Here is a 21,358-nt window from a genome sequence, read left to right as displayed (position 1 = left end):
CGCCAATACAGTGTAGCTCACATCCTTCGATGACCAGCCGGAACACACTAGTGATATTTCACACTCTCGGATATAGAGCCAGACACTCTTGTATACGGTAATGAATCGGTACATGGCGCAGCGTACGGTAATTAGCCACCAAATAGCTGTTTCAGCATACGGTTATTAGCCGCCACTAGTTGTTTTACAAAATACCTGATACAACCATACATTCAACACTTATTTGGTATATCGTAAATCATATCGTTTTCAAATTCAAGCATACATTTTTATACAAATATAGATATGGTCACCTCAATAATACAGTTTAAACGCAACATACAGTTTTCCGATCAAAGTAGAGATGATACCCGAAAATACCGATTTTTTCAAAAACTGTAACCCGATAATCCTACATTTTTACCCAATAGATTTCCTAAATAAGTAGTCAAAACATACATACGATCGTAACCTACAGGTTTACCGATCATAATTTCAAAAATAAACTGATATAAACAGAATCCCCTTACCTTAACCCGAAATCAAGTCACGAACTCTACGGCTCTCAAAACTACAAATCAAGACACCAAAACCTAAACAACGCTGAACAATAATTCCGTACAATTCATACTACTACACATATTTCAAAACAGAAATGGAAACCGAGCCTTACCTCGATTTCTAATCAAAACCCAAAATCGCTTGAAACAAGATTCCGATCTACTATTCATGAAGAGAATCTCGCCCTAATCTTCTCGGAAACGTCGGATTTACGAATCAGGCGACAAACGATGAAGAAATCTAGAGAGAGAAAGTGATCTTCAAGTTCTAGAGAGAGAGGGAGAGGATATTTTGAGTTTTCTTAGTGATTAAGCAATGGAAACTAATATTTATAGCCCTTGACTCGACTGTCCTCATCGACGAATTGGCATCCTTGTCGACAAGTCACTGAAGACACCTCATCGACGAGACGATGACCTCGTCGACGAGCCTGAGATCCCCAGTTTCCCAAAATCCCTCGACTTCTCCTCGTCGACGAGCCTCTGAATTTCATCGACGAGCAGCACATAGACTTCGTCGACGAACTCTGCTCAATTACCAATCTACCCTTCTTTTATATAATTAACCCATATATCACGGTTTGGGTTCTTACACTTTCTCTAGAGATGGAGCTATGCTCCTTAAATACCTGATGATTATGTGATTATGAAACTTAATTATTCAATTGATTTTCACTCATTCTTTCAAAAATGTTTTATCATTTATTTTTAACATAATCATCTTTGTACAAGGTTTTACTTTGGGAAAATTCCTATCGAATCGGAAATTTTCCCATAAAACCTATACTTGATAGGTTCAATTCAGCAGTTTATAATTTAGTTCAAGGCACAAGATGTAACACCCCAACCCCGAGGGGCCTGGGATATTAACTTTTTACTACTAATTTACAGCAGAAGCAAAATAAACTCAATTTTTATTAAACTAGAGTGCTAATTATCCATATTACAATTATTTATAAATAAAAAAAAAATTTCACAACATAAATATCTGGCATCATACTAATATTTCTAATCAATCTTTATTTTTCTATCCCCACCCACGTGCTTGCTAAGCCTGATTTCCGATATGCTCTTCAGAGTCATCTGAAATAAAAATATGATTGGAGTGAGACGACGCTCAGTAAGTAAATAAGATTATTATTAATGTGTGGCCAAAATGAGCTTTAAAAAATTTCGTAAAATAATATTTAATACTATAACTTCAAAATTTCTTTTAGAATAAATATAAATTTAAAAATTTTTGTCTAAAACTTTTGTCATCAATTACAACAGTAAAATTTTATAATTATATATTATAACTGTTAAATTAAACTTTTAACTTTAAAACTGTAAAAATATTTAATGATAAACATACATATACTTTTCCTTATACGTTTTCCTTAGATCGTCATTTAAGCACCAAAATGATTCTTTTCACGTAAACTTACACTTTTCCTTCAAATCATCAGTAACTTTGTACACGTAATTAAATATGTATAAACATATATTATAAAAACCACCTTTATGCCTGTTTGCCGTAAGTCATGTTTACCCCCATGACTGGGTTGTGCGGTCCGAAGACTGGACTTAGCTGGCTGGCCGACCAAACTAAATCAACGTACGTAAACTTTAAAGGAGATTTTCCTTATTAAGTCCTGGTCCAGAACCAGGTGTGCACTCAGGAGAAATCCACTAACATAAATAATCACTCTGTAAACAGTGTGCATGCACTCTGATCCGTATAAACTTTAAGCTGCGGTACCGAGCATCTGTAACTTTGAACTTTCGTTGCCATAAAGGGTTTTAAAATCATCTTATTATAATTTATGCAATTTAAAATAATATCGTAAAAATCTCATTTTTACTCATATTTTCAAAAAAAAATGAACCGTAAAAATAAACTCATGCCACACAATTTTTGTATTAAAAATATATATAATTTTATTTTTGAATAGAAAGAAATGTTGAAAATTTACCCGAGGGGATTAGAACATTTCTTAACCCAAAAATATATGTAAGTATATTAAAGATAGAACTAGTATAATTAAATATGCGTAAAAATAAACTCATGAAAATTTTGTGGAACTAATTAACATAATTAAAATTTACTTATAAAATAAACTCGGGTATAAATTTTAAATAAAAAAAACTAACATAATCAAAATTTACTTACCTTCTTCCATACAAACACTGTAACTATCTCTAAGAAATGAGATCGAAAATAGTGGGTGATTGAGAACTTACTCAAAAATTCTCTCTCCACCACAATTTTTTTCACTCACTAATTCTTCTCTTCCTTGAAAAATTGGTGTGAAAAATGAAGGTTGAGAGCTCCCTATTTATAGGAAAATTTTGGGAAAGAAATGGAATTTATAAAAGTGTGGGGAGATGGGTGAAATTATAATTTTTTTTAAAATTAAAGAATGGGCAAGGGATGGGAAAGGTATGGGTTGAGTATGAAATGGGGATGGAGGCCATGTGGGAGTGCTTGCCACCATTCCCATTAAATAAATTCTTAATTAACTACTTACCTAATTAATTAATCAATTAGTTAATTAATTATTTTATTATTTTATTATTTTTCTTAATCATTATTTATCATTATTATTATCATTGTTATTACTTTTAAACTATTTTTAGTATTTATTTATTTTATTATTTATTTTTGAACAAGAATGAAATTTAAATTTTGAAAACTCATGTGGGCCCCACATGGTCTTGTGGGCCCCACACAACTTCGAGGCCTGAATGGATCCTACGTAATTCGAATAACTCCTATACGATTTTATGCATCTTACATAGCTTTGAGACTCATGTAAACCTCCATACGGTTTCGGAACTCATGTGGGTCCCACACAGTCTTGTGGGCCCCGCATAAAATACCTATATTATTATTATTTTATCATATATTTTTACAAATTATATCAGTGAAAATATTATTTTATATACTTATTTACGTATATAAACAGTGTCTTGTGGCTCCGGGACTCATGTGGACCCCACATAGTCTTGTGGGCCCTACATATGATACCTATATTATTATCATCTTATTATGTATTTTTACAAATTATGTCTGTCAAAACACTATTTTATGTATATATACTTATTTACATGTACAAATAGTGTCTATCCTGTTTATCCTATGAAATTCCATTTTGACCAGGCCGACCTCCAGGGAGCGACTGAACCGCAATGGTCTCTGAGCACTCGCTAAGACAAGGTCTTTCTTAGGCATCAAACATGGAATCAAGGATCCTACAGAAAAACACTTCTGTATTGATATTACTTAATGACCATTTTTATGATTTTATTAATATTGTACTTTAATATTATATATATATATATATATATATATATATATTAGGTCATCACACACGAGAACCTATATCCACTACCAGCATGCAATTCACATCAACTACATCCGTCATACAGGAGGCATTCTAGACTTCGCATGCAATCAGGTAACTCAATCAACAATACATATAAAATATATACCATCCATTAAGATAACATGAACAATAAATGACAATGGATAGTTAGCCACATTTCATATCTCATAAGGCATATAGACACAAAATATAATTACGAGAGCATTTAATTTGTTATGTCCATGAAAGTGAAATGCTCCCCCTGAGTTATGCGCTTATTCATTTTATGTCATTTTCTTATTTTTCAAATTCTTTAGCCAAGAGATTTAAGATTTTCAATGATTAAAACTTGGCTCTAGATGCATAGGCTAGAAAGGACTAAAAAGTCACAATTAGTATTTTTGAGAAACATAAGCCTACTTTGCCTCTTTTCTTATGGATCTCAATACATGTGAGAGGCCTAAGTTGGAATGGCTTTTAATGCTAATATCATGTGCATAGGTCTCCTTGAAATATATGCATTCATCTAGATTAAGACCTAGTGCAACCAACTTAGCTATTCAACTCATCTCTAAAAGAAGTAAAGAATAAATACTCTTAATAATTAAATTTCTATAAGTTCAGAAGAGTATTCATGAAGAAGCAGGACATAATTTAAAAATGTTTTCGTGCTAGTAAATATGTCCAACTCATCTTGCCAAAGAGCATTTAGGAGTATACAAATTTCATGAACAATGCCCTTTGAACGATGGAACGCATCCTTTAGACATGATTATAATTGTGAACAAGGATACGAACCAGGGGATAGGAAGAGTCGTTGCCGAATATGATCGTGAAAGGGCAAAGAATTCCTATGAAGGAGAGAGCTTCTATATAAATCAAAATTAGAGAACTTACATTTAAAGCTCAAAGGGATTTTATTATTATAATTCAATGAACAATTTGAATCCCTCCCAGGCTACCTCTAATTTGATTGAGAATGATGATTTTTAATAAGCACACTATAGATATGGACTTTTTATAAACAGTGCTTATACCAAGAGTTATGACTCCAACTTGTTCAAGACTTTTAAGTTCAAGGATGGGTTTAGGATTATGTGATATATAGTGTGAAATTCCCTAAACCACAAGCTTGTGCAATGGACAATATATTCTTAATTTAAGAATTGTACATTCAAGTATGGCTTAAGCATTTGAAATTAATTACCTAGCAAAGATGTCATGTCCATTTGGAAGTCGACTTTATTTCAGCAAAGACCACTTTCTAGCCTTTTGGTCATCACTACCCCTAAACCAAGAAACTAAGGATGGATTAAATGATTATGTAATATTACTTTAGATACATTTTTCCAAAGGTCTTACGGGGTTTGCTTTCATGATTATCCATTTCATTTTTTTTTTCTAAGCCTTCGGCACCTCCAGCTAAACAATTAAACCTGTTGTGCCCTTTTCTTTTATGTTGTAAGCAAGTTTTGAATTTTCGTGAAAGGCTACACTTACTAGTCTTATGTTTGCTCGATGAGGCATAAAAGTTTGTATGAGATATATTAAGTGATTTTAAACCCTTTTTTAAAAAAATTTATTTTTACGACCTGAGGGTTTATCATCTCCCATTTCTTCCTCCTGACATATTATTTTCAATATTTTCTTCATGCTTTTCTTCTCTAAGGTGGTATGAAAAGCTTTCAATTCTTTTAATTGTTTTACCACCTTTTTATTTTCATTTCTCAAGAAGATTCTATGTTTAGGTATCCTACCTATAAGCTTATACAGTTTAAATGAAGCCTTTTTCTAGTTTTCTATTTATGGGCATGCTTTCATCAATCAATTCAGCACAAAATCCATCACAAAATTTAATACAAGAATTTTTACTAGAATCAATGCATACATTATAATTAGCCAGTATATCACAAGATTTACCAGATGATTCATCACAAGTTATATCACAAAATTCTTCACAAGAATCATCACATGCATTAACAACAGAACTATCATTATTTTCAATAGATGATTCAACATAAAATGTATCACAGAATTCAGCAAATGAATCATCTATAGAGGTTAAGATAGGATCATATACCTTTTGTTCTGTTTGTGCAACTACCATGTCATTTACCACTTCCTAAGTGGTGATCTCATTCTCCCAGAATTCTCCGTATTTCCTTTCAAGTTCATCCTAGATTTCCTATACACTCTTACATGCCACAATCTTAACAAAAATATTAGAATCTAATGCAAGATATAGTAGCTCCATAGCATTAGAATTAATCATATTAAAATCATTTTCATTTATTTGTGCACATCTTCCTTTAGCAGTCACAAGTCAGACCCTCCAGTCCATAGATTTTAAAAATATGTTCATTCTAATTTTCCAATGAGTGTAATTTACACCACAAAACATTAGAGGACTGGTGACTGATCATCCCTCTCCAAATAGGGATACACCAATGTGAGTCATTGCGATCTTTTACAAAAACATTTAAGTCTAGTGCAACGAGGCTCTAATACCAATTGTTAGCTCTAGTATATTCGCAAGAGAGGGGGTGAATTGAAATTTTAAACTTCTTCCTAGGTTTAACCATACATTTGCAGTATTACACAACCTAGGGTCTGTCTACCCAAATGCACAGATAAGTATAATATGCGGAATTTAAATCATGCGCATCATTCACACTATAACATACACGTACGGTAAATATAAAGTGTGGACATATAAACAGACACACAATATGTTATCAGGGTTTGACCAATACTGCCTACGTCCCTACCTTGGCTACACCAACACAAGGATTCCACTACTACTCACTTAACAGGTGGAGCGGCACCGGTTACAACCAAGTCAATTAACAAGGCTAACTTCAACCAACACGCCTTACCAAGATGGCGCACCTAACTTTCCTAACCGAATCTAAACCAATCCGAAACTATTCAACAGGGCTAGTCTCCCTCTTTAGGCCCACATCTAGAATACAACAAATGTAAAATTTTACGTACAAACAAACGCTTCTTACATAAGCAGATATGTACCACTACGCACAATATAATCAATGCACCTTAATGATTTAAGAACTATAAGTTCGGTGCTCTATGTGTGCAATCAACACTCAAGGTTATGTCTATAAACAATCAAGCACAAAAGTGTATCAAACAAGCTATTCTTTGAAAACCAGATAAACTAAATCTCAATGTCAGATTAGGGTTTCAAAGATGTTAGCAATAATATTCAAACAAACTCAAAAATATTTTCTTCAATGTAGCAAGCACAAGAGTTGTTTGGAAACAAGCTTTGAAAATGATTTTTGAACATAAAAATATAGGCTTAAGTCACTTGCAATGATAATGCAAGAACCACAACCTTCCAAGTCTTCCCACACAAGATTTATCAAGTTAAATCAGTGGAAGAACTTGATGCTTCTACTCTCAATAAAATTAAACAATCAATATAATCTAATGAGAGTATTAGCAAGTATGAATGAAGCACAAACACACAAAATATACTCACAACACTTGCAAGATCAAGAAGGATGATGTATATAAGTGTTTTGGAGTATTATGGGCTAAAGAAGGATTTTTGAATTTGAGAGAGTTTGACCCTAATCAATTTTGTTAATCCTTGCTAACTATTGCAAATGAACAGGTATTTATAGGCAAAGAAGGATTTTTGACTGTTGGAGACCCAATGGGAATAATTAGAAAAGTTTAAAACAGGTTTAGAAAAAAATTAACCCATTTACCTCTTAACAAAATAATTTTACCCAAGAGATTCGGGAGGCTGAACTTAAGTTTGGTCGCCTGAACAGACTTAGCCAGAAAATCATTTTAAAAGGTTCGGGTGCCCGAAATTATGCTCGGGTGGCTGAACCAAAGCCAGTAGCCAAATGTCCGAGGTTCGGGTGCCCCAAGCCAAGTTCAGTTAACTGAACTGACAAATTCGGTCGCTCGAGCCCTTTTTGAACATGATCGTTCGGGCGTCCGGGTAGTTGAAAAGTGTTCTGACACAGGTTCGGGTACCCGAGGGAGATACGCTCAAAAGCAGTTCAGGTGCCCAAACACAAAGTCAACATGTTGACTTATTCGGTCGCCCGAAGTGTTTTACACGTCATGGTTCGGTTGCCCGATCTCTCTCATGATTTTCAATTAAGATCCAAATTTTGCCTACTTAATTTCCCCTAATATAGAAAGTGATATTGGAGACTTACTTAAGTGATTGTGCAAGACCTAGGGTCTTTTCTAAGGCTATTTTGAGATAGTCCCAAAAATTTGGCGTTGGTCGATCGAATGGTGATCCCTAAGGTCTCTAAGGTCTTGAGCTTTATAATTTCTACATGCATATAGTGTATTATAGACTCAATAATAGTGAAATGAATTACAACATGAAAATAGTCTTCAAGGTCTTCAATTTTCAAGTTTTCACGTGTCATCAAATAATCTTGTTATTATGAACTTGCACACAAACTTGACAGACGTTAAATACTAGAATATTTATTATTATCAAGATCGAAACACGACCAATAGGATCAACACTGACCGATGAAGATATTTTAAAATTTAGGTTTATTTTTATGTTAAATAACTTACAATTCTTTATTCGTATAATTCAAATTAAATAATGATATGTTAGGTCAAGAGAATTCTAAGAATGATGGGATTAAGGAAAATATTTTAATTGGGCAGATCTAATTTGATTTCTTCGCTCCATTTTAAATAATGATATTTAAAGAGCTGCCAACTAATACCATTTTACATCTCATTAATATCACCAATCAATGAAAAGGATTATTGAAAAGAAAAGTTCTATTTCACCAATCGTGTTAAGGATAATTAAAAAGAATAGCTGTATCACTATAAATTGAACATCCTGATTACTTCACACGCATATGTATGCATACGTATAATCATCCAATGTGTTTGTATAGCTAGAAAAAAAAAGAGAAAGACCCAGTCAACTTTTGTTCGACTGAGTTGAGCAGCGTGCGGATTGTGTAAAACTTTCCCAAGAAACAAACAAACAAATTAATAAATAAATGATATGTTCTTCAGCCTTGTCACCGAATATGGACCCAAATGCCCTCGCTAGGGACGCCTTGGTGGACCACGTATACCATATAATAACCCGACGGAGCTAGATCGCCCGAACCCGGCGTCACGACTCGCACCTTGAAAGTCGAATTCCCCATGCTCCTCGCCTTCCCCCCTCCGAGCACCAGCAGCCTCTGATTCATGGCAAACGAGTGCGTGGTAAAGGACGGCGCAATCATCGTGACGGACACCCCATTTTGAGACAATCCGCCCGAAATACAGAACTGGATTGACAGCGGTCGCCCGTACTCGATTATGGCCTGAGAAACGGGCGAAACTATTCTCGGGCGCAGACCCGAAAGTCCGGCATCCAAATATGGAGGAGAGAAGGCCTCTAGGCTCAGATCCGTGGGATAAAGCACGCCCGTGAAATTATAATAAATATGAGGGTTGCTTCCCCCGACGAGGACCCGCCCGTCGCGAACCAGAACTGCCGAGGAGTGGTACATCCGGGGAATGCAACTCGGGTTCTGGACCTCGAATCGAGACCCGTGGACGATATCGGGTCGGTAAATGACCGGCTTCAGAACCGGGTCGCGGCCGAATTCCCACCCGGCGGTGCCTGCCGCCGCGCCATTAATGATCAAAACGTCGCCGTTGGGGAGAAGGATCATGTCGCCCATGACCCGGGCCATAGGCATGGTTTCCATGACCCATTTCGGTGATGGGTCGGTGATCTTGATTCTCCCGCACGTGTTGAGTGCTGGTGCGAAAGTACCATTTTGGGCCTGGAAGTAGGCGCCCTTCGGAGCCCCGCCGCAGATTAGAACCTCAGCTTCGGTGGTGGCTCCGCCCCCTTTTACGAGCTTCAGCGGGAGGAGAGCCGACGACCCCGTACTCGGGTAGCTCCGCGGGTCGCCTCCGGGCATTATTGGGTACGTCCTCACGACGGTGCCGTTTTTGTAATTGAACAGAATGGCCCGATTGTTTGCGAAAATGAAGAGATTTCCGTCCACATTGAGGAACACAAATGGGTAGAGATTATTTTCTGCCTTTTTCTCGAAAGTCTCCACCAGAAACCTCAGGCTGTACGCGTTGATCGTCGACGCCGCTTTGGGGTAAAACTCGTAGTTGAATTGGCGGCGGCCGCCGAAGATGATCTGGGTGCCGTTCGGCAAAGCTTGGCTGGTGGCGTACCACCTTCTCACGGCGAGGCCATCGGGGATTTCGCGCCAGTCGCAACGGCTGTCATTGCAGGGCTGGAAGATCCTGACGACGCGTTCGCCGTCGTTGAAGCCGCCGGCCTGGACGAGGCTGCCGTCGGGGGCGAGGGCGCCTGAGGAGCACCATACGTCCGTCTGGACCATGAGGGGCCGGAAGGTGTTGGTGGGGACGTCGTACTCGACGGAGTGGGCGGAGCAGTCGACCTTGACGACCGCTTCGTAGGGGTCATGGCGGCATTTGCCGCCGGGCAGAGAGATGTTGGAGATGCCGAAGTCGGTGCGGTCGTACATGACCACGCGATCGTTGTAGAGGAGCTGCATGTGCATGGAGGTAATGCCGATGCTCTGGTGGAGGAGAGTCCACCTGCCGCCTGTGCCGGCGGCACAAAGAAGGTGGCAGAGGAGGAGGGAGAGAAAGAGATATCGGGTCATGAGGAGAGAGAGAGAGAGAGAGAGAGAGAGTGGTGGGCTGGTGGTGTTGGTGTTTGTCTGTGGGCAGTGTGCTATAAATCCTACTGGGTGAAGAGCTGGAGTTGTTTCCCCACACGCCATTGGACGCGTGGAGTTGCAATTGTGATATGTGAAAATAACTCATCATTATTATTATTATTATTTTAAAACAACTCCTTTTTTGATCTTTTTATTTTTTAAAGTTTTTAACGAGAGAGCGAACTAAGCATGCCAAAATGGGTGCTTGAACTTTTTATTTCCCTTAAAATTCCCTATTGGTTGTTTTTGTTAAATTAGATAAAAAGCAACCCCTTACTTTTAAAAAAAATGTTAAGTAATGCAAATATGTTATTACTTGCAATTAGTGTTCAGAGTTTTTATCATTGTAATATTCATATAAAATTAAGTAATTTTAAACTATTAAAGACTAAAACGAAATGAGATTTTTTATCATTTTTATGTAAATTAAATTTTAAAAAATTAAATTGATAAGATCCAATTAAGTTTTAGTAATAAAGAATAAAAACGTGGCAAATCATAATTAATATGGCTGATCAACATAATTAATGCCTATTCGTATTAAAAAATACAATTATTATTTTTTTATTTTTGAAAAAAATATAATTTAATAATCAATTATTTAAAATTTAAGAGTAAATCATATGAGTAAGTTTCACTATATGAGTAAAAACTTCTATGATTTTTAAAACTTTTGATGATTTAATTTGTTAATTATTATGCAATATATATTTACATATAGTTATAAATATATAATTTAAAACATGATATTAGAACTATCAATAGATATATTTTTATTATTTCTTTCATTTATTTAATTTAATTAATCAATATCTATAATGTTGATGCCCACTTGTCCTTCGACTATGACCACCTGAGGGGAACAAAATAAGAATGACTTGGAGGACTTAGGGTGTACTCTAAGGGATCACTTCGCTTAAGTTAGAGAATGAGAGGCACAGATTGTAACAGTAAATGAAGAGTAAGTGAGAATGAGATACTTACCTCCTCCTGAGATCCCATTTTTATAGTGGTGAAAGCTGACTCCCCTTCAACTTGACATTTACGAGCGTGTCATTACGCTTAGGGAGGTTATGGGTGACTCGTCATTATGCTTAGAGGGGTTATTGGTTACTCAAGACAATCACGAAGGATATCAATAATAGCTCTTGTAATCGTATTGAGGGTTATGGATAACCTGAAGGCAGTTATGCGAGATATCAAATATTGTCCAATATTGACTTTACAACTATCTGCCTGTATAGACATGCATGTCAATTTTGGGTGTATCATATATAAATAATTAAAGAAAAACTTATGAGACCCAAAAAAGTGCTCGAGTTGAATTTAGAACTTAGGTGTACAAAATTATCAGGGATGCTAGCAACAATACCATTACTAATAACATTTGTCAATCAATAGTGTGTACCTTAACTTTAAATTAAGAATACAAAATTAAAGAATCTATGTGAGAAATCTTTTAGATAAAATACAAAATTAATTTATAAATCCATCCATGCATTTTAATTAATGTATTTCTTTTTATAATAACCCAATAAACACGTTATTTCCAATTAGGTAGGCTATTATAATAAAAATGAATCTAAGATGTATGAGAAATGAATTAGGTAAATGTGTAATTTAATTTTTTGTGAGTCATTATAATAAATGTTTTTTGTTACCTTTTTTATTTAATTGAATAAAAAATTCTTGATTAATTCTTCTAATTTTATTTTATTGTTTAATTCAAAATCAAAGAAGTTACTCTAATAAATTTCAGTATCTAAATTTTAAGAAATAATGTGTAACCTAATGAAACTTCAAATACTTAGTATAATTTATCCAAAACTTAATTGTTTGTCTAGTTATTGATTTTGTAAAAACTCCATAACATTATTTTGTACAATTGTAAGTGAAAATTTGACTTTAAATTTGTTTTCTTTATAATTAGAATTTAGAATTTTCTTCCGTATAAAGGGTTTTAGAATTTATGACTCGTTTGATTCAATAGAATAGTTATTTATTAGTATAAGATGAAATATAGTTTAAATTATGAAAATCAAGAGAATAATTATTTCTTATATATTTCTAATTATTTCATTTGACATCTAATAAAAAAGAAATAGATATACCATGATGAAATTTGGAATAATTATTCCTTATTATTTTTATTATGAATTCATAAAATATTTTATATTATTATTTACTTTAGAATAACAATAATTTTTTTGTATAACTAATTGAAACTAGCCTACTAAATTAATCTATTCTTGAAAATAAACATTTCGTAATCAAACGTAACCTTAATCTTTCATTTAGTCCATTATAATGGTTATTGTAAATAACTAATTAATTTTTAAAAAAATAAAATATTTTTGATTTTTAACTTAATTATATAATAATTTATTTAAAATTTAGTTTGACTATGTAATGTATTAAATTCTTATGCATACTTTTGAGGTATGTTTGGTCCCAAATAAATAATGAATAGTAGAGGCATGTGTATCGTCGGTGTTACCAAACATGGTTCAACTAATAAACAATGAAATGTTTGGACCGCTTAATGATTGATTAATTATTAATTAATTAATAGATTAGCTCACGCACAGGTGCATGGCATTGAAAGTGTTTTTTCTTTTTTTAAACTCAACTAATTCACTAAATCGGTACACTCGCCACTCACGGTTCTTTTTTTTTCAAATTTAATTTTCTATTTTTTAAAAAAAAATTATAAAGATGAATATAGAGAATAATTTAATTGTGAAAAATAATTTTTTTTATCATTAGATATCTAAAGAATTATACGAGTAACTTTGTATGTCCCTAATTTTTCAAAAATATATATATAAGGAATTAGGAATTTAAAATATATATATATATATATATATCAATTTTCTAACGACTTTTTTGTTATTTAAAGGATTAAATTGAATGTAGAATTATTTTTACAAATAAATAGAGTCGAAGAAACTTTAACATTTTAAAATTTGTATATAAATTTTTATTTAGTGTTGGAAATTTATTTTTTATTTTTTTTAAAAAAAATTATAAAAAACTAATTATTTATTTTTAGAACGTTTGCATAGAATAAACCAACATTAATAAACGTTTTTGCTATTGTTTGTTTGTGAAGATAATTTATTTTTATTTTTATTTTTATTTTTATTTTTATTTTTAAATAATTAAAAGAATACAATCATATTTTCTGTCACGCCCCGAATCTGGAAATGGGACCCGAGGGTGAAAATATAATATAACATGTCCCTATATCATGCAAATCATCACAGATACAGTACAAAGGATGAGGGTCCGACCCCGTGAGGTTCCCAAGCACCCTAAACACATCCAATCATAATCATATACGCAACGGAAAAAGTCATTCTATATCAACATACGCAGTACCATACCAGAGTTTATACAAGAGCAGAACATAGCTCTAACAAAACGTACAAACTAGGTGCCCAAATACAACTCAAAATGGCAACCCAACAAAACTACAGTCCTAGCACTTACCTAAGTGCTAACACAGTACACCGGCCACTACGCTCCCTACACCAGGACACTAGTTCCGGTTACCCGAAGGACCTGTAAAAATGTAAGTACAGTAGGAGTGAGACACCTCTCAGTAAGGAAGAATACAGGTTATATCGATATGTGACATTTGAGTGTTATCATGATACAACATACACGTAGTTAAATGCATTCCAGTACTAATTTACACAGTGCATACACGCACACATGCGGCGGCCATTTATACGCTGCCCCGTCACAATACATATACATGATCAGTAATCCTCAGTGTCGTCACACTCTTCGGCCCGAAGCCGGCCCGCGACATACGGCGTTGGCCCGTAGCCAACCCGCGAACACGGCGCCACCGGCACATGGCTAGTCCCCAACTCCCATGGCATCGTACCGGCGCTAAACTGGTGTATCCACACCCTTCGGCCTGATCTGCAGGAATAGGCTCACGCCCTCGGATATAGAGCCGGACAATCTTGCCTACATGGCAGACGATAACACGCCCTCGGATATAGAGTCAGACACTCTCAATACCTGGGACAATTTCGGAACCGCGTTCCTACTAGCATTTCAACATATCACACACACATGCATGCTCATATAACCAAACAAATCACACTCATTTGGTAATCTAAATCATGGTTTTCCAAAGAAATACAGTTTAAACAAAGTCAAGGCACAGTCCTCCCAATATCACAGTATAAATCACACATATACTCGGTTTTCAACAAAACCCGGGATTCAGCCCGTCGCCCCCTTTTTCCCAAAATTGTAATAATGAAAAACCCATAGTTTTTCCTGTTAGATCTCCCCAAATGAGTAGCCAAAACACACACAGGACTATGGACCATAGTTCCACCGAGTCCGATTTCAAAAATAACCAATATAAATATAGTTCCCTTTACCTTAACTCCGTAAGCAAATCCCGAACTCCATGGTCCCTAAACAGCGAACTGAGTTCTAAAACCTACAAATCACAGTACAAAATATGTTCACAAGACAGTTACCTACAAATCTATCGGATCATAATTGAAAACCGAGCCTTACCTTGATTTTACGTCGAAACCCGAAAATCTCCGAAACGAGATTCCGATCCGTAAAAGTTGTAGAGAATCCTTCCACGATCCTCGTGGTAGCTTCCGTTTTCCGATTCCGTCAACGATTGGCGAAAAATTCTAGAGAGAAGGAGTAGGGAGAGGTTAGAGAGAGAGAGAGAGAGAGAGAGATATATATATATATATATATATATATATATATATATGTGAGATTTCTTAATGAGGAAGCAAAGGAAATTTCCTTTTATAGCCGTTTGACCCGGCAATTTCCAATTTTGCCCTTCTCTTAATATTTAAACCCATTTTTCATATTTCGAGTTCTTACATTTTCTATTTTTAAAATTTATATAGAAATTTTAAAAATATTATTTCATTATTTTTCTAAATTTCAAACATTTAGAAGTATGTATAATTTTTTTTTTGTAAATTTACACAAATTCAAATTGAAGTTTCAAAACTCATGATTCTAAATATAGTATGTTATATATATTTTGAAAATTTGAAAAAAAAAAAAAAAGTTATCTTTTTTTTGTGATTATCTGAAATCCAGAAATAAAAAATAAAAAATTATGTTGCAAATTTAAATAACCCCTTTTTAAAAATTTTAAAAATAAAATACAAATCTTTAAAAAAATTTTAAAAATTAATAATTTTTAAAAAATAAAAAAATTGCAACTAGTATTTTCTTTGTAATTTTTAGAAAACTAAAAATAAAGGATTAGAGTTCCCTTTTTAAGAAACTACAGTAATCTTCTTAAATATTTAAATGAGTTCCATTTATTGAAGCCACAACAACTGTAATTTTAAATGAGTTCCATTTATTGAAGATAAGTCAAACTTATATTTAACTTTACATCTGTAAAGATTATTGCGTTATCAGAAATTAATTCAAAAAAGAAAAATTGAATCTATACTTTTGCATTTACACTTTTTGAATAGAGATAATTTGAGTATGCAGATCAAAATAAGAGACTAGGTTTCCAAGTTTGCCTTGATTTTTTTATTTAATCAGGAGAAAATAATAATAAAATTCACTCTGTGGCTGATGCGAGAGAGAGAGAGAAAGAGAGAGAATGATTGGTTTTGTTTGGATGATGAGAAAATATCAGTATTGGGTTTATCTATGGGGATGTGATCCTTTCTAGGCAATGCAGCTCAAGCTGTACTGTACTGCTCAAATGATATCTTCTTAGTTCTCAGGACGCTCTTTCTTCCCTTTTTCTTAAAGCATGACAAAATCAATTTGTTTGTATTGTGGGGGGAAATTTTAGGGGGAGAAGAAAAGAATAAATTCATAAATATTTAATTAAACGTATTATTTTATTCATCATGAAGTAATGTGTGCTCTACGGATCTCAAATACTTTATTTTATTTATTTCATACAGTTATTATGCTTATTTCATAACCTATTATTTTATACTAATACTATAATTTTTTAAAAAATTAAATAATAACTATGAAAACGAAAATATATTTTATTTTAAAAAAAGGAGATTAAGATGTTTATTATAATCTTGATTTGGACACGTAATTTAGTTTCTCACATGCATATTAAAGGTACAAAATAGATTAGTATTCTCGATTATAAGTAGGGTTGGGTAAAAAAAAAGAAAAATTAAACCAAGCTATAAAATCGAGCCGAAAAATTGATTAACCTTTTTTTTTTCAGTTTCAATTTGAAATTTTTTATTTTTTATACTATTCATTCGGTTTTAGTTTAACCGACTAAATAACCACAATCAACCGAACCAAACCAATATATTATGAATACAGATAAAAAATATATTGTATATAATATTATATAACATTGTAGTAGTTTAAATTAAACAAAGTTGTTTTGCTCTGAGATTGATACTTAAGTTTTAATAATTAATGTTTTAAATTTACATGCTAAATATTATGAAAGAAAAAAATATTATTTGTAAGGACTTTAAATTTTTAAATTATATACAAAGGTTCGGTTAATCATTCGATATTGTCTAAAATTTGGTTAACTGAATCTCGATTAATCGTTTTAAATGGATCGAACCATGGTCACCCCTACTCAATAGTAACCATAGAAAAACATAATGGGGTGGTAATCCAATTAATACAATTTAGTCAACTTCACTTTTACAAAATCTTAAAACTACAGTCTTGTACAAATACATACTTTTTATCAATGAGGTGCAGAGCACTTTTTACCTGTTCACATCAATTGGAACAAAAGGTCAATAAGTAAGACAAATAGAATTATGTGAGACAAACAATTAGACCCACCGAATTTCAAATTGCTTCTTAGTTAAGATGTGAAATTGGAGTCTTAGATTTAAATTATGTAAAATTTTGTTCAATTACAAAAAGTTTTAAATTCAAAGACCTAATAATATAATTTAAAATCTCTTATAATTGTACGACCGAATAAATTGAGATGAGTTGTTTATGTTTTAGTTTAAATTGTTTAAATTATATATAGTATGAGTTTTTAATTATCGTTATTGAATGAATCGAATTCAAACTAAACCAATAATTGAAAATATTCAAAATTTCGAACTGAAATCGAAGTGAAAAAATGTTGAATGAATTTTTTTTACTTGTTCAATTTGATTGAATTTTGGGATTCGTTTGATTTTTCAATTTTTTGTACCCACCCTTTTTTATTGTTGTGGGTCCCACAAACTTTACGCGTGGGTTCATCAGAACATCAGATCATAAGATCCGACGGACCAAATTGATTCAAAATCCAATCGATTCACCAACTTAACTGCCAACTGCATGCCAGCCCCCAATCCCAATTTCCAACTGGGTGCCCCACTGCCCTGTCAGTTCTCAGGAGTAGAACTAAGAAGGCCAAATCACACCTCGTCAATCGTCATACCATAGCATGCAAGAATCACAAAACTTTCCCTCCTGCCAAACATGACCACATCATTGGACAGTTGAGGGATCCCATTTGAAAGTGAATTTCTCGAGTCAAGACTTTTCCCGATCCCACATTCAATTTTCTTTTCCTCGATCAGTTGGAGAAGGAATTAAATTCATTCCATGACGTGCGTGTGTGTGTGTGTGTGTGTGTGAGAGAGAGAGAGAGAACGACAGATTGCAGAGCACATGGGAGGGAATTCTGGCCAACACAGAAGATAACAGATGACAATAATTAGAAAGAGCGAAAAATGCATATTTTCCCAATGGCTCGGCTGTTTCTCAGAAACCAAACAAGGAAAGCAAGGTGGGTACGCCGCATAGCTTAAGGGTAGCCCTTCATCCCTATTAGGCTGCCACCAAACAAGGCTTCTCAAATGCATAGTTATTCTTGTCAAATTCTTAAAAGAATTGAAATTTTCAAAATTGGATGCGACTTCTTTTTGGAGTTCATTGATTTTAAAAATTAGGCGCATGTTGGATAGGACCCATATCCCAACCATGATATATATATCTCAAACTTCAACTGGAATTTTAAAAAATTATAATAATAATAATTATGCGGAGACAAAAAGACAGAGAGGAGGTGGTGGATCCAAGTTCAAGAAAAGGTCAATGGGAGAGGAAGTTTCTTCCAAACTTTGGTACATATAAAATTATTGAGGTGGGGAAATCTTGGATAGGGTTTGTGATAAGCTGGCATTCTTTTCCAATTAGGCTAAGCAACGAATTGCAGTGCAATCACACAGACTGGAAAAAACACAAGCCCCCAAAAAACCCTGAAAAAAAAATAATTCTTTCCAAAAAAAAAAAAATGGTTTTCATCAATTTACCCTTGTATATTATAAAAACAATTATTAAAAATGAGTTTCTTTTATTGACAACAATATTAACATCCCATTAAAAAAAGCATGAAACCTCATATTTTAAAATTTTTCACATCTCTTTCGATATTTAACAAAAAGATACCCCGTCCTTAAAATTTTAAAAATTTACAAACTTCCCTTCACATTTATATGCTATTGGGAGCATAAATTTCAAATCCTAAATTTGAATGTAGGTAAATCTGAATAAACTTCAATACAATTTTATATTATATCTTATTTAAATTCAATACAAATTCAAATTTAAAATGTCTCCAAACATAGATTTAATTTTTTTTAACACTCTTTCTCTTGCTAGATTTCTTTTTTACCAAAATGAAGAAGCATTTGTATCATTCAACAAAATTCCAGCGAAATAAACAGAAACTTTGCAACTACAAGAGTGATTCAACTTTCCTTTTTCTTTTTTTTTAATCAAATCTATATAATTTTTTAAGTGATTGGCTCTTTCTTGAACACGTTTCATTTGAAAGCTAGTTGTAGCTTTAGTTGAAGATTCAAAAGCCTCAACTCGCAGTTCTACTATGACTACCTAATATATTAATATAAAAGGAATCACGTAAGGAAGAGATGGAGCTAGAGACACTGCTGCTCAATTGTGCACGCATTGCCAATCCAAGGCAAGCCAAAACCAAAACCCAAAAGGCTTCATTGTCCCACAGTGACACACGGCTATACCACTAATTCAAGCAACTGCATCTCCCCCTAAGTCTCTGGGTTTCCATTTGCAAAAACCTCTTTAGGGTTTCTAAATGAAAAAAAGAAGTCTCCACAAACATCCAGTAGCGTCACTGTGTTTGGACGCAGCCAGCATGCTAAAATCCATCTATACCCATTTACCAAACCATAAATCTTAAGTCAATGGGTCAGGGTGGACCCTTCTACCTACATGGGTCAACCCATTAAGCTAATCTTGAATAGGCAATCAGCCCATTCTGAAATGAAAAAAAAAAACTGGTTATTTGACCCATTAAGACGGGGCCTAGAACCTATATAGGTTCGATTTTGGGCAGGTCTCAAGTATGTTTTGAGCAATGTGGAGTCATGATCAGATTGATTACCAGCTATACTTGAATTGAATCTAACAGCACTCTCAAACATGAAGACCTATTTCGTTTGCAGCAATTGAAGGCAGCAGTATAGCAATGTATAAGAAGGGGTCTTTGTACATACAACACAGCTTCAAGTTCTGGCCATGCCGTTGACTGAGAAATCTACAAAAGCCTTGCTCAGAACAAATAGGTACCGATGAAATTACCATTCAAGTTTGAGGGGGATAAATTTCCCACAGAGCAACTGTTGCATCCTCAGACGAAGATGCAATTAGCTTACAATCAGCTGAGAATGTGATGGCATTACACTGCAAAATGTAAAGCACATACATATTTGTGAGAAATAATAATAATAATAATAGCACAATCCAATACTTGTAAGGTCAGATGCAGCTGGGAAAATCAAAGACTATGATCACATTTTGATTCAAAGATTAAAGATCAATGCAACCAAGGAAAAACAGCTTAGGTTAGGCATCTATTGGGTGAGCCAAATCTAAATCCAAGGTCCGAAATTGATGCTCTCAATGCAGCATAAGCATAACTGTATGCGTTTGGTCAAGGCATGTGCTCTGATACAATTATTGACCATTGTATAGCTTGCATGCTATTCTACACTTGCATGATTCCTGCCATTCCTCACTCACATACTATAAAATCCAAAAATGGATATAATAATAAATTAAAAGTGAAAAAAGGAAAAGGTTACCAACTAAAGTAGTGCTTGTTTACCAACTACCAAGTACAGTAAAAAACTTAATTCCAATCAAATTTCCACTAAAAGCAACAAATAGTGCAATAGAAAGTTGTTGGGTTTATTAAGCCATAATTCCAAGGCATCAAATTGAACAAATTGGAAAGGACAATAAAAGTTATGAGAGAAACCTGAAGGAGATGGGTAATGAGATAAAATGATTCTAATATGATCATAGACTTTGCCATGTCATATGATCTTACTACAATGAATACATGTTCTAAGGGGAGAAAAGAACACTTAATAACCTTCAAGAGTAGACAAAATAAAAGTCAAATAATTTTTTTCTTAACTAGGAGGGCAGATCATTTATCATGTAAGGATTTGTAAAGTTATCCTAGGTGAAAGTTTAACTACATAACATAGAGTTTTAATGTTAGATATATTAATTAAAAAAATGAAATAAAAAGGGTAACATAAATTAATTCAAGAAAACTAAGTGGTGGAACCTAAAAGGAGAAAATATAACAAAATTTAAAGATAAAACGATCAAAGAGGGTGATTGGACAATAGGGGATAGTGTAAAATGAAAGCAAATGAGATTTTAAGTGAATCTGGAGGAAGATTATCGACTAGTAAAGAATGTTGGCGGT

At 33.8% G+C, this 21,358-nt stretch overlaps 2 protein-coding genes and 1 long non-coding RNA gene across 4 annotated transcripts in view; all 3 read right to left on the bottom strand.

Annotated features, from left to right (window-relative positions):
* Window positions 1-8,646: 8,646 nt before the first annotated feature.
* LOC131162906 (aldehyde oxidase GLOX-like) lies at window positions 8,647-10,746 on the bottom strand. Its single transcript, XM_058119521.1, has one exon. The coding sequence runs from the start codon at window positions 10,678-10,680 to the stop codon at window positions 8,932-8,934; it is 1,749 nt and encodes a 582-aa protein (XP_057975504.1). The 5' UTR covers window positions 10,681-10,746; the 3' UTR covers window positions 8,647-8,931.
* Window positions 10,747-13,956: 3,210 nt separating this feature from the next.
* On the bottom strand, window positions 13,957-15,344 carry LOC131162009 (uncharacterized). The gene is made up of 3 exons (XR_009138669.1): window positions 15,166-15,344; window positions 15,024-15,085; window positions 13,957-14,181 (listed from the first exon to the last, which is right to left on the bottom strand). It is a non-coding gene; the product is annotated as an uncharacterized LOC131162009 (long non-coding RNA).
* Window positions 15,345-19,984: 4,640 nt separating this feature from the next.
* LOC131162360 (protein DECREASED SIZE EXCLUSION LIMIT 1) overlaps window positions 19,985-21,358 on the bottom strand; it is a 44,576-nt gene continuing 43,202 nt past the window's right edge. For both annotated transcript variants that reach the window (XM_058118740.1, XM_058118739.1), the window contains one exon: window positions 19,985-20,319. In XM_058118740.1, the coding sequence (XP_057974723.1) occupies window positions 20,283-20,319 (37 nt within the window). In that variant the 3' untranslated portion in view covers window positions 19,985-20,282. The remainder of the gene's footprint in view (window positions 20,320-21,358) is intronic.

Source organism: Malania oleifera, chromosome 8, assembly GCF_029873635.1.
Source record: "Malania oleifera isolate guangnan ecotype guangnan chromosome 8, ASM2987363v1, whole genome shotgun sequence".
Lineage (NCBI taxonomy): Eukaryota > Viridiplantae > Streptophyta > Magnoliopsida > Santalales > Ximeniaceae > Malania > Malania oleifera.
The sequence above is the reverse complement of the archived record's forward strand: the minus strand, read 5'-3'. Positions and strand labels throughout refer to the sequence as shown.